We start from the raw sequence: 15,794 nt of genomic DNA, 5'->3' as shown, positions 1-15,794 counted from the left end.
TATCAGAAAACCCAGCAAGTAATGGAATAAATAAACCTGAGGCAGGACACAGGACTTGTGAATGTTTTGGGTTGTTTGGTTTCTTTACAGTGTGTGTGTGTGTGTGTGTGTGTGTGTGTGTGTGTGTGTGTGTGTACATGTAAACCACAGCACACATGTGGAGGTCAGAGGTCAGCTGGCAGGAATTGGTTTTCTCCTTTTATCATATGGGTTCCAAGGCTCATATTCAGGTCATCAGGTTTGACAGCAAACACCTTTGCCCAGTGAGCCATCTCACCAATTTTTGTAAATAAGACTATCAGAGCTATGATTCTTGAAGAGGGAAATTTAACAATGAAAGGCAACAGATGGATGTAGAGTTTCATAAGACATCATAATTTTGTGTTTGGGAAAAAGTGTAAATTTTTCCGTAAAGCAAACAACCAAGATGAAATTTCTAGAAAGACTTGGCTGATAACTGCTTACAGAAAAAAAAATAATATCAATTTTCATGCCTCCTGAGAAGCAGAAGTGAATTTATTTGTATTTTAATTGAAAAATAAAAAAATTACATGTGTTTATGATGTACAACATGATGCTTGGAGGAAGTCAGTTTTCATCTGAATCTGTGGAGGAAGCAGCTTTAAAAAGCTTGAGTTTATCATTTGCTCTTAAGCAAAGGCTGGGGTAGGATAAATGTGTACATTGAAAAAGGACAGTGTGGGGAAGGCAGGCTGGGGATGGGAGGAGACTAGTAATTAGGACACATGTTCCGGGACCAAGACTGATTGGTTCACCTGCATCTTTGGCCCCTAAATTAGTTCTTGGTACACAGGAAGATCAATTAATATCTACTGACTTCATGGATTGGTGAACACTGCTGTAGTTTACACATGGGCTCATGTGTTTTAAGTTCAGGCTCCAGTGTGGCAACGTTGAGAGGAAGCAGAACATTTGAGAAGAAGTGCAATGCAATGAGGTCATGGGAGGGTTCCATCATCAGAAGGAATTGATATAATTTTGATGGGATTCCAGTTGGTTCTTACAAAAAGAGGAAGTCTGAGCTGGCCATGGTGGCACACACTTGTAATCCCAGCCCTCTGAGGCTTAGGAAAAAGGACTGAGAGTTTGAGGCCAGCCTGGGATACACAGCAAGACCTCCCCTCTGACCCCTCCCACAGGGGGAGTTGCAAGGGACTTGGCTCTTACACTTTTCTGGCTTCCTGACTCACCATGTGACCTCTTGTATATGCGTCCTGTCACTGTGATGCCATCCTCCATGAGGGCTTCACTAGAGACCAAACAGAAAGAGTCATCTGAGTCAAGATCTCAGCCTCCAAATGTCTGAGATAAATAAACCTCTTTTCTTAATAAATTTCCCAGTTCCAGTATTTTGTTATAGTGGCAGGAAATGGATTAATACAGATGTCAAAGTCAAGGACTGGGTATGATGCCACATGCCTTGAATCCCAGCACTCAGGAGGGGGAGGCAGGTAGATCTCTGTGAGTTGGACGCTATCCTGGTCTACATAGAGAGTTCCAGGACAGCCAGAACTGCATAGCGAGACCCTGTCTCAAAAATCAAAACAACAACAATAACAGCCATGTCCCTTTCATTCTGACAGGTGTTAAAATTAATCTTACAATATTAAATAGAACAGAACATAAACAGACCTATTAGCGAACTACCAGCCTCTCTGGCAGCTACAGTCTAGCCAGGGAGATGCAAGGATACACAGTATTTGCACTTATACAGTACTTGCATAAAGTCTTTATGAAATGCATTTTCTTTCCTCCTTCTATCATCCTAGTGTCTGGAATAACCAGATGATGGGCTGGAGGTCCAGCAGCCACTTGGAACATGGTCTACAGATGCTAGGACAACAATCCGAAAGATTCAAGCCGGGGCTTCCAATGGCCACTATTAACATACCTGTCCTTAAATTATCTGCCTTCAGACTTGCTGTTCCATGAAGGATAAATATGTTCTACGTTTACAGCCACTTTTCTTTTGAAGTATGTATTATTACCAGGGAAGTTAATCCTGAAGATGTGGATAACTCCTAGCCTCTAGAGACAGTGGAGAGTGGGGCAGCCCAGAAGTGTCCAGTTTCCCACAGCAGCAGTAGCCCTCTATGTGTTACCTGTACCTGGCTCCCTGGACACTTCCCCGTCTGTACCTTGAATCAGAGCCCTGTAAGTCTTAGGACAGTGCTTTCGATAGAGATTTTCCACCAGGGTGTTACTTCCTCTAACCACAGTCCTGCCCTCTTTATTCATGTAGTTCCACAAATGCAGCGCATAGGAGTCATTGAAGCTTGGCTCTGTGTCCCACACTTGATAGTAGCGCCTCCACTCTGGATAGGGGATAGGGTAAAATCTCTGGGGATGAAGGAAGGAAATATTCAGACACTTCAGGTCACCCAGCTCTTGGAAGTCTTTAAGTCTGCACCACACCCTTAACATCCTTGTCATCAAATTGGGACCTTGGTTGCCCCAAATGCCTGAGTTATAGTGCTCAACGAAGTTCTCCATGCAGGCCCACAGAAAGGGGTGGTGGGGGAGAAACCCAAATACACCGTTACTGGAGTGCCGGGAACCCTGGGCTGCCAAGAAGTTCTCTTCGGGGATGGGCCTGATGGAAATGACATCAGTGTCCATGTAGATGCCACCATATTTCCAGATGATAGCCAGGCGGCATGCATCTGAGCTGACATGGAGCCAGTGTTTCTCAGTACTGCTGTTGACCTATGGGAACAGGTACAAATGAGCCTGAAAGCAGTTAGGGTGGCTAGGAAGGACCACAACAAGGTAGATTTCCCAAAATCTATTTGACTGCAGGCAAAACTTAATAAATTTCTCAATTTACTTTCACCCCCACCCCAATTTTCCTTGAAGTAAAGAGTTTACAGCAATTTGTATCAATGCAAATATTTTTAGCAGTTATTGAAGATTTCAAAAAATGGGTTTTCTTTCATCAAAGCAGTGGAAAGATAGAGGCAAAATTCAGCAGGAATTGCACTATGAACAGTGTGAGTCAATCTTCCACGTGGGTGACAATACCACAAACATGAAACTGTGAAGGATGGATTTTTTTTTTTAATCCTCAAAATGTTCAAGATTGATATTTTAAAAAATTAAAATAAAGTGAAAAATGAAAACAAGCTAGGAAACTCGAAAAAAATTAATACACTAGTTGAGAAATTGGGGGAAAGAAAAAGAATCTGAGACTGCTTGAATGCATGCCTTTGTTCGCTTGGGAGGTCCCTTAATGAAGTTCACTGAGGACCCACTTACTATGCACCAAGCACTGTGAAGTTGCTGAAAGCATAATAATGAAGGAACAGGAAAAATCCCCACTGGGAGGAGATCGACAATAAACAAATATATACTGCATTGGGTGTTGATAAGGACTATGAAGGGAATAAAATCCTAGGTGAGGGGACTATAAAGGGGTGAGAGAGTGCCCAATGTTGTATTAGGCTCCAGCAGAAACTTGAATGTAATAGATGGGTGCGCCGTGAAAACATCCGGGAGAAAATGCTAACTTGGAGCAGTCAGCAAGTGCAAGGGCCCCAAGGCAGAAGCATACTGACTATGAGACAGAAGCAGGATGAAGAAGGGAGAGGGGCAGGCAATGAGGACAAAGCAGAATATGGGAAAGGGAGAGATCAGGTAGAATGGGATCAAGATTTGAAATTATTTGGCAGGTTGAGCAGAAAGGAGCCATGCAATCTGAATGGGTTTTCCAAGGGTCACTTTGGCTTTTGTGTGGACAAGAATCTGGGGCAACGGCAGGAATTGATGGAGACAGGCAAAGAAGCAGGCTGAGTTTGTTGAGGTCATCCAGACTTGGATCAGGGTAATAATCTGGTGGGGGTGAGAGAAGTGATCAGGGTCCATATTCCAGATAAAAACAGATCAGCCTTCACCGATGGGTGGATGGGTAAGACAGAATAACTGTAAATGCAAAAATCAAGCAAAACAGAAGAGGAGCCCAGACTAATAAAAATAAATCAGTATAAATCATAGTGTTCCCTTTTCGGATGATAAGATTTTGAATAAAAAAATAAGTTTTTCTGAATTTAAATATATTGAGTAAAAGATTAAACAAAGACCTTTGGTTTTGATTTTAAAAAAAAAATGAGCTGGGTGGTGGTGGTGCATGTCTTTAATCCCAGTGTATGGGAAGCAGAGCCAGGTGGATCTCTGTGAGTTAGAGGCCAGCCTGGTCTACACAGCAAGATCCAGGATAGGCACCAAAACTACACAGAGAAACCCTGTCTCGAAAAACCAAAAAAAAAAAAAAAAAAAAAAAAGTTGTTGAAATTCTACTATAAAGAACAAAAGCAAGTTAACAAAAACTTTTAAAAAAAAAGTCTCACAGTTGCTGAAAGTTATCCCATCACTTACAGAAACAGTTAATAGCTAGTATATATCAATGATCATTCTAAGCACTTGATAATCTACACAAATCCTCAAAGATGAGATACGTGGTCATTCTATCTTTCAAATGAGAAACTGAAGGATCAAGATACTTCATCATTTGTCCTCAAGTATTGGTTGAATTTGAATCTGGGCAACTTGTCTTCAGATAGCTATTCATTCAAAATAAACTACACTTTGATAAAAATCAGTATAACCTGGGAAATTCAGGGTTCTGACTGAACTAAGAGACATAGAACATCAAAGGCCTTAGGAAAGCAGAAGAAGAACCCTGCCTGGATGGGAGCATTAGCCTGCCATCCACCTGAGATAGGGTGAGTGGCAGAAGGAGGTCTGAGAACAATGCCCATGCTGGTTCTGGACATCTTCAAGAGCTAGAAAGTCACTGGAGCCCTAAGTGATACTACTGACCCCAGAAGCTGCCTTCAATCCCAGTTCCTGCCAGCCTAATCTACTAAAAGTGTCCACTCTGGGTTACAGTTTAGTTTGACAAATGTTTCCAAATGATAGCAACTAGATTCAAGCCTGCCAACCACACCAACACACCAGAACCCCACTAATGAGGCAAGACAGGGCAGGGCAGGGGAGGGATTTCTTCTCTTTTTATGAATGTGCTATAATGGGCTAAACAATGACCTCCCAAAGATGTCAGGTCCTAATTTCTGGGAACCTGTAAGTATGGGGAGAGGATGTTTGCAGATAGAATTAAGTCAATGATATTGAGATGGGGTGAAGATCCTGGATTATGCTGATGAGTCCTTGAAAATATCACAGACGTCATTTAAAGAATGGGGTGGACAGAGACTCTAGGCACACAGAGGTAAAGGGATTTTAAAGAAGGAGACAGCAATAGATTTCTGGGCTACAAGCCAAGGAACAGCTTGGCCACCAGAAGCTGTTAAGGCACAAGAAACAGTCCTACCCTACAGATCCTGCTGTGACTGTGGCTTCCAGAGCTGAGAGCATAAATGTCTGTTGCTGTCAGTCACCAGGTCTGAGATCATTTGTTAAAGGAACCCTTGTAAACTAACACAGCAGCAGATACAATAAAACCTCTCTTTTGCTACTTGGCTCACAAAGCTTAAATATTCACTGACATTTGGTCCAGGGTGGATGAGAATTTAGGTAGAACTTCACATGGCAAGCAAATGTTATGACACCAACTTTTAAATTATTTCTGTTTTTAAAAATAATTTTCTTAGCCAGGTGGTGGTGGCACATGCCTTTAGTTCCAGCACTCAGAGAGCAGAGGCAGGTAGATCTTTGTGAGTTTGAGGTTAGCCTGGTCTACAAAGCAAGTTTCAGGACAGCCAGAGCTGTTACACAGAGAAATACTGTCTCAATAAAAAAAGAATATGAAGTCAAAAATTTTTAAAGTTACTTCTATTTCAATCATATTCAGACATCTGTTGTAATAGTTGTTTGGTTTCTTTGGTTTTTGTTTGTTTGCTTGCTTGCTTGCTTGTTTGCTTCTTGGAGGGGCTTGATTGTCTGTTTTTTAAAATTCTTTGTTTTTTGAGACAAAGTGTCAAGTAGCCCAGGCTGGCCTACAAGCTACTATAACGCCAAAGATGAGTTTAAATTCCTGATCTCCCTACCTCTACCTCCCAAGTAATAGGATTGCTGGTGTGTGCCCCATGAAGGCTTTCCTTATTCTTTTTAGTGCTGGAGATGGCTGCATAGCTGAAATCATTATAACTGCATTATAATGGAAAGGAGGCTTACTTCCCATAAGATGTCAGTTAAAACAAAAAACAAAAAACAAACAAACAAACAAAAAAGCTCAGGTAAGCCCTGTCTAATGGAATCTTGAGTAACTGCTGCACTCTAATTCTCTTAAGCACTACCCAACTGTGCATCCTCTGTGAGACCAACATTACACTGAAATATTATTTCCTTATTGTGATATACTGCTAAGAGGAGAATTATTGGATCCCTAGGAGTTCCAGGGGCTTCTCAATCATATCTTGCCACAACCCAATCTCATGGAGCATCATGCCACTCATCCTTCCTGAATTTTCAACCTACATCATTTCACTTCAAATATTGCTTGGTTTCTACCTCTAGTGTTGAAAAGGTTTAACATAGATGGGCTTTAAATTATAATGAAAAATAAGTGTTTCATGTATCTAAAAAGGATTAAAAAAATTTATTCAGTTAAGAAGAGCCTCCAAAACACCAAAAAGACTCAAAGAAATAAGCCTGGATGCAAAGGAAACCAGCCCAGTCACCTAATTGATGCGTTTCCCATTCACCTGAATAAGAACTCCAACCCATTACTCAGAGTGCTAGACTTGACTCTTTGTTGAGGCCCTGTACTCAGTTTACCTGTCTACGGTGAGTGCATTGGACCCATTATCTTGCAGGTTCTGTTTCTCCTTCCCAACACAGACTTTCTCAATGCTTTGAACACTTACTTTGGTGTACCATGAAAACAAGGGTGTGTCTTCAAACAGTTTTTTCATGTCCAAAGGGACAAAGAAAACATTATCTATGGCTGAGAGCAGGGAGAAGGCTGGGTAGCTGGTGTTTGAGTTCAGCTGTGTGGCATCGCTGAGCCTTTTCATAAAGAAGATGACCGGCTGGTCCGGGTAGATTTTGGCAGCAGACTCCACAGCACAGGAGACCAGTGGAGGTGGCTCCACTCGTTCAGAAGTCTCTATGAACACAATGCTTCGTCCACTGCTTAAGAGGCCTTCCTGGCCCGGAGGAGATGTGAAGAGAGGTAGGCAGGCAAAGAAGCATTGGGACCTCAGGGTGAGCCGGTATAGCAGGCCACAGGCAAACACCAGGACCAGCGACAGGGAGAGATGGAGTTCCCTCAGCATGTCCTCCAGCTCTCCCAGCCTCTTCTTTAAGCAACACAGTTCATCAGAATTCACCCTGGTGATCCTAATAGAGGCAGCACGCAAGAAAACGAATAAGAATATCACTTATCAGTTAAGATAAAGGAAGACCCCAATGAAATATGGTCAAACCTGGCAATATTTAAAAAATTCATCTTAGATTTAGATTTATATAGGAAGACAAAAACTTACTATATATACTATTAATAATAATAAACACTATAAAATACTAATATATACTATTAATTAACATAATTCTATATATACATACACACATACATATATATATATATATATATATATATATATATATATATATATATACTATTAACAGAAGAAACAGAAGGCAACCATCTCACAATTCTGATTCAATAGAGGTCAAGAATGTAGGAAATTTTGACTCACAGTCATGATTTTTTTTTAAATTACAGGAAAACCTTCTTAATCTGATAAATAATACCTGCCAGAACAATACATAAATGATAACATATAGATAGTATATAGATGAGAATCGATAGATGATAATATAAGGATAATATAGGTGACAATATATAGATTATAATATGTAGCAATCAGCCTTCTTCACACAAAATGTTCCAATAAAGCTTGACTATGGTAAAATGCCCATCATCACTCTTACTAGTCATTATTATTCTAACAATTCTAACCAAGTCAATGAAACAAAAAGAAAAGAATCACTAATATAAATATTAGAAGAGGCCAAAGTGTCACCAGTTTCCCAAACTATGACCACAGATGAAGAAAACTGAATATAATATGTTCAAAAATTAACAGAATTCAGAAGAAAATTAACCAAAGGTCTAAACTGAAAGTTAGAGGGTGACATTGTGAACACCGTTTGCAAGCATTGGAGCAGTATGTCCAACCTGAATCATCTACCGCCAAAGTCCAGGCTCCAGTTCACCACATTGTCCCGGCCAGCGGGATCTTCAGCAGAGACCCTAGAAGGGGGAATGGCGAATGATGGGACAAGAGACACAAAGAATTGACAGCAAGACAGTATTCTGATCAAGCTGCAAAATTTTATTTTTCTCAGGTGGGTTTTATAGTAAGCAGACCCGGAAACTTTCTTTGGGAAAAGATCAGGGGACTGTTGAGTTGCCAAGCAATCTAACCACAAAACATTGTTACTAATGGTCACTGTAGCAGAAAGATAAGGAAATGTTAAGTTATTTTTTAATAACTCGGGACTTGTTCAGGCAGGTCAAGTTTCTGGTTAGTGGCTCAATTCTGGACAACAAAAACTTAACTCAGGCAGGCAATATGGCATGGCTCTTGAAATTTTCTTCGGCATCTCCTCCCTTTATTTTATTTTATGGGGGAGTGTGCCCACCTGAACGGTGGTGCACCTTAACCAACCGGCTGGGGGAGACATTGACCTGACTCCTCCTAGAGCCGCTGCGGGCTTGAGAAAAAGGGTACCTTTTGGGGAGGAGAGGGCTTAGGTGTATTGGTGCCTCTAGATACCAACCTCTATGCAAGTCAGGTTTGTCTCTCAGGGAATTCAAACCAAGGGCTATTAAATAAGCCTTCCCCTGCAGTTCTTGGCCTTGCACTCAGAGGTGTCCATACCGGCTGATGCCAATAAGCATAGGTTCGGACTTTATGCTGCTCCTAAAGGAGAAGAGGACTGAGAAATATCATAGGGATCACATCCTCGATCCAACATTTCGAGCCGATGGTGATGAACCTGTATAGGTTTTGATGCCAGGGAGTCTATTTGTTTTTTGATGAATTGGATTACCCTGCCAATTATAAAAGGACCCAAAGTTACAAATAACAAGATGCTGACTAATGGTCCTGCAAAAGGCATCAAAAGGGAGAACATGGATGATTTCCACCAATCATCTGCTGCGGCAGAGAATTGCTGCTTATGTAGCTCTAGGCTAAGTTTATGTAGCTTATTTATCTGGGTTTCTACCATTCCGGACTCATTAATATAATAACAACATTCTTCCCTCAGAAAAAGGCATGTCCCACCCTTTTCTGCTGTCAGCAGGTCCAAGGCCCGTCGGTTTTGTAGGGTAACCTGTGCAAGAGAGGTTAACTGCCTCAAGAGGGAGGATAAGGATGCTGCAGAAGCCTCAATTGCTACCTGAAGTTGCTTGGATAGGTGAGCTGTTGTTATGAGGGAATGACCCAGAACTCCTCCCACCAAACCTGCAGAGGTGGCGAGGGAAATTCCGGCCACAAGGGGCAAGAGGACAGCTCTTTTTTGCTTGGGCTTGGGGGGAGTCCCATCCCAAGAACTCCGCAGGGGTCCTGAGCATAAGTTGTGGGACCAGAGTAACAGGTAGACAGAGCATGTCCTGTGGGATAGGGATGGTCAAATTTTTTTGATAGAGTGCCATTGCACCAAAAGAAAAATCCAGGGGGTGCAAAAGGATGATTGGGTAATACAGTCTGGTTGCAAAAGGGAAGGGAAACACTAGAAAAGCAAAAATCAAACTTGGAGCAGCCTGGGTCAAGAAACAAGGGTACTTCAGGGATGGGGTGGAAGCCATGAGAATTATCAGTGGTGGTGCAATTAGGGATCTGAGGCAGGGGTACTGCTATCAGGGGAGGACATCCCAAGGCTGCACATAGGAAGCATGATAAGAGATTCCCAATGCCAGTAACATTGGCAAACATAAGGCCTTCTTGGAGGAGGGAAAGCCAAGAAAATGGAGAGGAGGGGGATGATATTTGTCATTAAATTTTTTTCTTGTATAAGGATATTATGATGGACCGTAGATTGTACTTGTACATAAGAGCGCCAAATGTAAAGTCTGGAGCTAGGCCATGTGGCCGTTCGGGCCATGTACATGGCTCCTTCTACTGGACTAGTCCATTGTGAGTCCCACGGGTCCCAAACCACTAGGGAATATCCTGTAGATGTCTTATAAAATTTAGGGCCGTTCCATTCTCTCTCAATTACCTGTCCCTTAGCAGGAGGAATGGCATCGTGAATTTTGCAGTAAGAATAGGGGCATCCTACGCTTTTCTCTTTCAAGTAAGTTTTGCAATTGTGAACAGTCTGATCATACAAAAAACAGATAGCAGGAGCCACCTTGCCGGGGGAATTATGGAAATCAGTAAAGTTGAGTAAAATGGGATTCTGACATCCTTGCAAGGGGCAATCAGTGGTAGCCAATAGGTAACCAAAGGTCTGTGTTTTAGCATAATTAGTATAATTTTCAGTCAAATAAAAACGCCATGCAAATGGGGATGTTTCAACCGGTCTCTGGTCCTGATAAGAAGGTAGAGGCAGCAGCAAGATCCAGAATATCCAGGGAAATTTTCCCAGTTTTTTCTTCATCAGCATCTGTAAAGAAGGAGAAGGAAAGGGAAAAAACGACCTCAGCTATCCTTTTCCCTGGGTGATTGGTTAGAGTTGACTTGTTTAACTAATCTCTCAGGGAGCCAACGAAGGCCTCCCTCTGTTTGGTCATAGATGCATGCTGACCCTCGACCCCAAATCAGGACTGGGTCGGCCCTTTCCACTGGGCAGTTAAAGAGTCTCACCACATGACCAATGCTTGGTGGCTTTGAGTTTGTGGATGCCAAAAATGACCCGCTGCAGACCTTTCATTCTTGTCCAAGGTAAGGAAATTAAGGACAAAAAGTGCATGATGTAAAAGATTTCGGGGTTGCCTCGTGTATCATACAGGCTTCCCTTCTTTAATTTATGAAGCATGGATTTTAGAGTCTGATGAACACGTTCAACGATGCCCTGGCCCTGGGGGTTGTAAGGAATGCCAGTGACATGCTTAATCTGAAGTTGTTGGCAAAAAGATTGAAAATTTTTTCTAGTATATCCTGGGCCATTATCAGTTTTTATAACTTTAGGCTTTCCTAGGACAGAAAAGCATTGTAAAATATGGGAAATAACATTTTTGGAGGCCTCTCCGGCCTGGAGAGAGGCAAATATAAAACCACTAAAGGTATCAACTGTAACATGTATGTATTTAAGTTTGCCAAATTCAATTAAATTAGTGACATCCATTTGCCAAATTTCATTGGGAACCAAGCCCCGGGGGTTAACTCCCAGATGTTGAACAGGGAGGGAGACAGCACAGTCAGTACAATTTTTAACAATTTCTCGGGCCTGTTCTCAGGTAAGCTTAAACAACAAACGAAGGGAATGAGCATTTAAATGGTGAAGAGAGAGTGTGCTTGGGCAGCCTGAGAAAGGGATCCTGCAAGAACAGGAAAAACTAATCGTGTGGCTGCATCAGCCAAGGCATTTCCTTCAGATAGAGGACCAGGCAATTTTAAATGGGCCCATAGACTGCCAATAAAAAAGGGGCACTGCCTAGCCATAATCAGGGAGCGCAGCTGAAGAAAAAGTGGAGCTGCATTGGTAGAGGGTTTAATAAAGGGAACAGTTTCCAATAAGGGAACAGAATGGGCAACATAAGCACTATCAGTATACAAATTAAAGGGTTGAGAATGAAATAATTGAAAAACTTGAATGACTGCATAAAGTTCAACAAGCTGTGCTGAGGAATATGGGGAGAGGCAAGAGGTAGCCTTTCCATCCACAACATAGGCGGCAACTCCATTGGCTGAGCCATTTGTAAATATCAGGGGAGCCTCCCTTATAGGTTTTGAGGCAGTTAATTTGGGGAAAACAAAGGAATGAATTCTGGCAAACTGTAACAAGGGATCACTAGGATAATGGTTATCGATAGTACCAAGGAAGGAGGAGCAGGCAATGGGCCATTCATCATTTGTTTGAAGCAGCCAATCTAATTGTTCTTGCGTATAGGGGACAACTATGGAATCAGGATCTTTTCCAAAGTATTGGCGATTTGTTTCTCTGCCCTTAATAATTAGCTTGGCCATTAAAGATGGATAAGTGGCCAGGACCTTTGAGGGAGAGGTGGATAGGTGGACCCAGAGTAGGGGATTCCCTCTTTTTTCTTTTCTGATGGTTATTTGTTGCCAGAAGACTCCTGTGGGTACATGGGACGTTGCAAAAGCAATGTATAACAGGGGGTCAGAATAGGATATCTGGAAAACAGTTTGGTTTTGAATAGCTTTATTGACTATAGCCAGAGAGGCCTGGGCCTCAGGCATAAGCTTTCTGGTGGATGAAGGGTTTGAGTCTCCTTTTAGAATCTCATTAAGGGGGACCAGTTCATCAGTGGTAAGTTTTAAGTAAGGTCTGAGCCATTGAATATCACCTAATAATTTTTGGAAATCGTTTAGGGTTTGAAGATGGGAAGTTCGTAATTGAATCTTTGGGGTTAAGACTCGTTGTTGATAAAGCTCAAAACCCAGGTAAGGATAGGGATCTGCTAATTGGACTTTGTCAGGGGCAATTTGAAGTGCCCTTGTTGAAAGGCTATAGATTAGCTCCTGATAGCACTGGACGAGTTGGTCTTGATGTTGACCTGCCAAAAGAATATCATCCATATAATGGAGAATATAGATGGAAGGCCACTTTACTCTGATTGGATCTATTGCTTGAGCCACATATTTTTGGCATAGAATGGGACTATTTGCCATTCCTTGGGGCAGGACCCTCCATTGGAAACGTGGCATTGGTCCCTGGAAATTAATTTGGGGGACACTAAAAGCAAAATGTGATTTATCCTCAGGGTGTAGAGGAATAGTAAAAAAAAACAATCTTTGAGATCAATAACAATTTTATGGTACCCAGAAGGAATTGCCACCGGAGAGGGCAAGCCAGGCTGTAAGGCACCCATAGGAGCCATGACCTTATTTATGGCCCTAAGGTCTTGTAATAAACTCCATTTTCCTGATTTCTTTTTAATAACAAAAATAGGTGTATTCCACAGGGAGTTTGTTGGTTCGATATGACCTGCAGCAAGTTGTTCCTGTACTAACTCTATAACAGCCGCAACCTTTTCTTTTGTTAAAGGCCATTGATCAATCCAAACAGGATCACTTGTATTCCAGGTAATTTTATCTGCATGGGGTACAGGAATGTCAATGGCCATTAGGATAAATTTTGAGAAGACCCTAATCCAGCCCTATCATTTTTAACAGATATTGGGATAGGTGTTTTAATGCCCTGAGAATTTTTTCCTAAGCCCTTGCCAGGAAGGAAACCTTGTTTAAGCATCTGATTGGGGCCGGGCGGTGGTGCACGTCTTTAATCCCAGCACTCGGGAGGCAGAGGCAGGCGGATTTCTGTGAGTTCGAGGCCAGCCTGGGCTACCAAGTGAGTCCTAGGAAAGGCGCAAAGCTACACAGAGAAACCCTGTCTTGAAAAACCAAAAAAAAAAAAAAAAAAAAAAAAAAAAAAAAAAAGCATCTGATTGGTGACAATTTCATTGGGACTGCACATGATGACATTCATTTGGGTAAGAATATCTCGGCCCCAGAGATTAATAGGTAGGCCAGGGACAACAAAAGGTGTAACAGTACCAGAATTGCCTTCTTCATCAGTCCATCTAAGGACCTGTGAACTCAGTTGAGGGTTTGAAGTCTGGCCAGTGCCTTTAAGATGGGTGTGGGATGTGGTAAGAGGCCACGAAATGGGCCAATCTCTATGGGATATAACAGTGGTATCAACTCCTGTGTCCAAAATTCCTTGGAAGGTTTTGCCATTAAGCTTGAGAGTTAAGAGGGGGCGGGATTGGGAAATTTGTTGAAACCAATAAACATCGGAGGAACTGGGACCATCCTCAAAGCGGGCAATTTTTTTATACTTAACGCTTGAATGTCGGAGAGGACGTAATAGGAGTTGGGCAATGCAGGTGCCTGGTGAATAGTAATCATGCCTGTACTTGTAGAGGCAAGAATCTTAAGTTCTCCAGTAAAATCATTATCAATAACCCCTGGGAAAATGTGAATCCCTTGAAGGGTGGTGCTAGCTCTTCCAATGATTAGGCCAAAGGTATCGGGAGGTAAGGGGCCATAGACTCCGGTATTTAGGAGCTGAGGGCCCATTTCAGGGGTCAATATTGACTGGGTGGTGGAACAGAGGACCAGTCCTGCACTCCCTGCGGTTGCTCTCCAGAGATCTGAAATGGATTGGTGGGGTTGGGGAGTGGCTGAGTCTGGGCAGTGGGGACAAACCTGATAGCCCCTGAGGTTGAACTCTGGGTGGGGGCCAGGGGCTGGCCCCTCTGAAAGTTTCCCTGCTGTTTAGGAGGTAATGGTTGACCCTGTGCATTTGTTTTGGATCTGCATTCTGAAACCCCATGTTTGCCCCTGCCCCACCGCTGGCAGAGAGAAGTGGGGGGAGGGCGCTCATTGAATGCTGCACGAGGCAGAGTGTATTCTCGGGAGAAATGCCCAGGTTTACAGTTAAATCAGGTTTTAGGGTCTTTGTTGGCTGCACAGAGGGCAGCTCCGATGGTGAGCCCCATGGCATGGGCAGAGCCAATTCCTGAGCATAGCCTGACGTAATCAGAAAGTTCAGACTTAGCACGATGGGGACGAATGGCAGCCTGACAGGCAGGATTGGCGTTTTCAAATGCTAGATGTTTTACGAAAGCACTTTCATTTTCGCCATCGCCGAGAAGCCGCTCAGCAGCGTCATTTAGGCGGCTGACAAAGTCACTATAAGGCTCATCAGGCCCCTGCCGAATCTTTGCTGGGGAGGTGGTAGCCGACCCTTTAGGCGGCAAATGTTTCCAGGCTTTTAGACCTGCATTTTGAATTTGTATTAATAAGCCTGGAGCAAAGCAGGCTTCAGTTTCATTTTTCTCATAGGGGCTGTTAACCAGGAGCTTTTTAAGAGTCCATCTTTTGGAGGATTTTTTTTTTTTTTTTTTTTTTGTATTGCATTGAGCCATCTCCCTACAATTTTCAGTAAAATCAGTTTTCCATAAAACATAATCTCCACCTGAAAGTGTAGCTCTGGCCAGGAAAAACCAATCATTAGGTATAAGCCAATGGTCACTCCCATTTTCTAAAAGGGCCAAAGTAAAGGGAGCTGTAGGGCCATAATTGGCAACTGCTGCCTTAAGTTTTTCAAGATATTTAAGACTGAGGTGTTTGTATTTTTGGGAAGTTTCGAGGGCTTTATCCTCAGAGGCGGAGCCCTCAGATCAGCTACCTTCATTATCTGAGTGTTCAGATGCTTTACCCTCAGTATCAGGGGATGATGAGCTTGTAACTCCTGCAGCCTAGTCAGGCTCCTCCTTAGCAGTCTGGCTGTGAGTTACCGGGAAGGCATAAAGAGAGTGAGAAGCTTTAGCAGGAGGAGCCTTTTTTAGATTTGCTTTTGTGGGTACCTTTTTTGGGCTGTTTTTAGTATCCCCTGGGCTATTTTTAAGGTCTTTTTGGGATTTTAAGGCTAATGTGGTTAATTCTTTATCAACGGCACGGAGTTCTTTTATGAGTTGAAGATGTTCGTGCTTTTGTTGGAGGACCTCCTTGAGGGAGGAAACCTCACTGAGGAGAAGGCTCTTGGCTCTTTGTAAGAGGGCAGAGGTTTCCTCATCCTCAATAACAGGTGCACAAAAGGGTGATGCAGAGGCCATCACCCTGTGGTGGAAACTGGTAGGGAGGGGTTTAAAAGGAGAAAGTTTGGTGGTGGGT

At 42.7% G+C, this 15,794-nt stretch overlaps 1 protein-coding gene across 1 annotated transcript; it reads right to left on the bottom strand.

The window, feature by feature from the left end:
• Positions 1 to 2,112: 2,112 nt before the first annotated feature.
• Positions 2,113 to 7,253, bottom strand: A4gnt (alpha-1,4-N-acetylglucosaminyltransferase). Its single transcript, XM_059269081.1, has 2 exons — positions 6,843 to 7,253; positions 2,113 to 2,727 (listed from the first exon to the last, which is right to left on the bottom strand). Exons 1-2 carry the CDS (start codon positions 7,251 to 7,253, stop codon positions 2,113 to 2,115), a joined length of 1,026 nt encoding a protein of 341 aa, XP_059125064.1.
• Positions 7,254 to 15,794: the final 8,541 nt, after the last annotated feature.

Source organism: Peromyscus eremicus, chromosome 7 (genome assembly GCF_949786415.1).
Source record: "Peromyscus eremicus chromosome 7, PerEre_H2_v1, whole genome shotgun sequence".
NCBI classification, from domain to species: Eukaryota; Metazoa; Chordata; class Mammalia; order Rodentia; family Cricetidae; genus Peromyscus; species Peromyscus eremicus.
The sequence above is the reverse complement of the archived record's forward strand: the minus strand, read 5'-3'. Positions and strand labels throughout refer to the sequence as shown.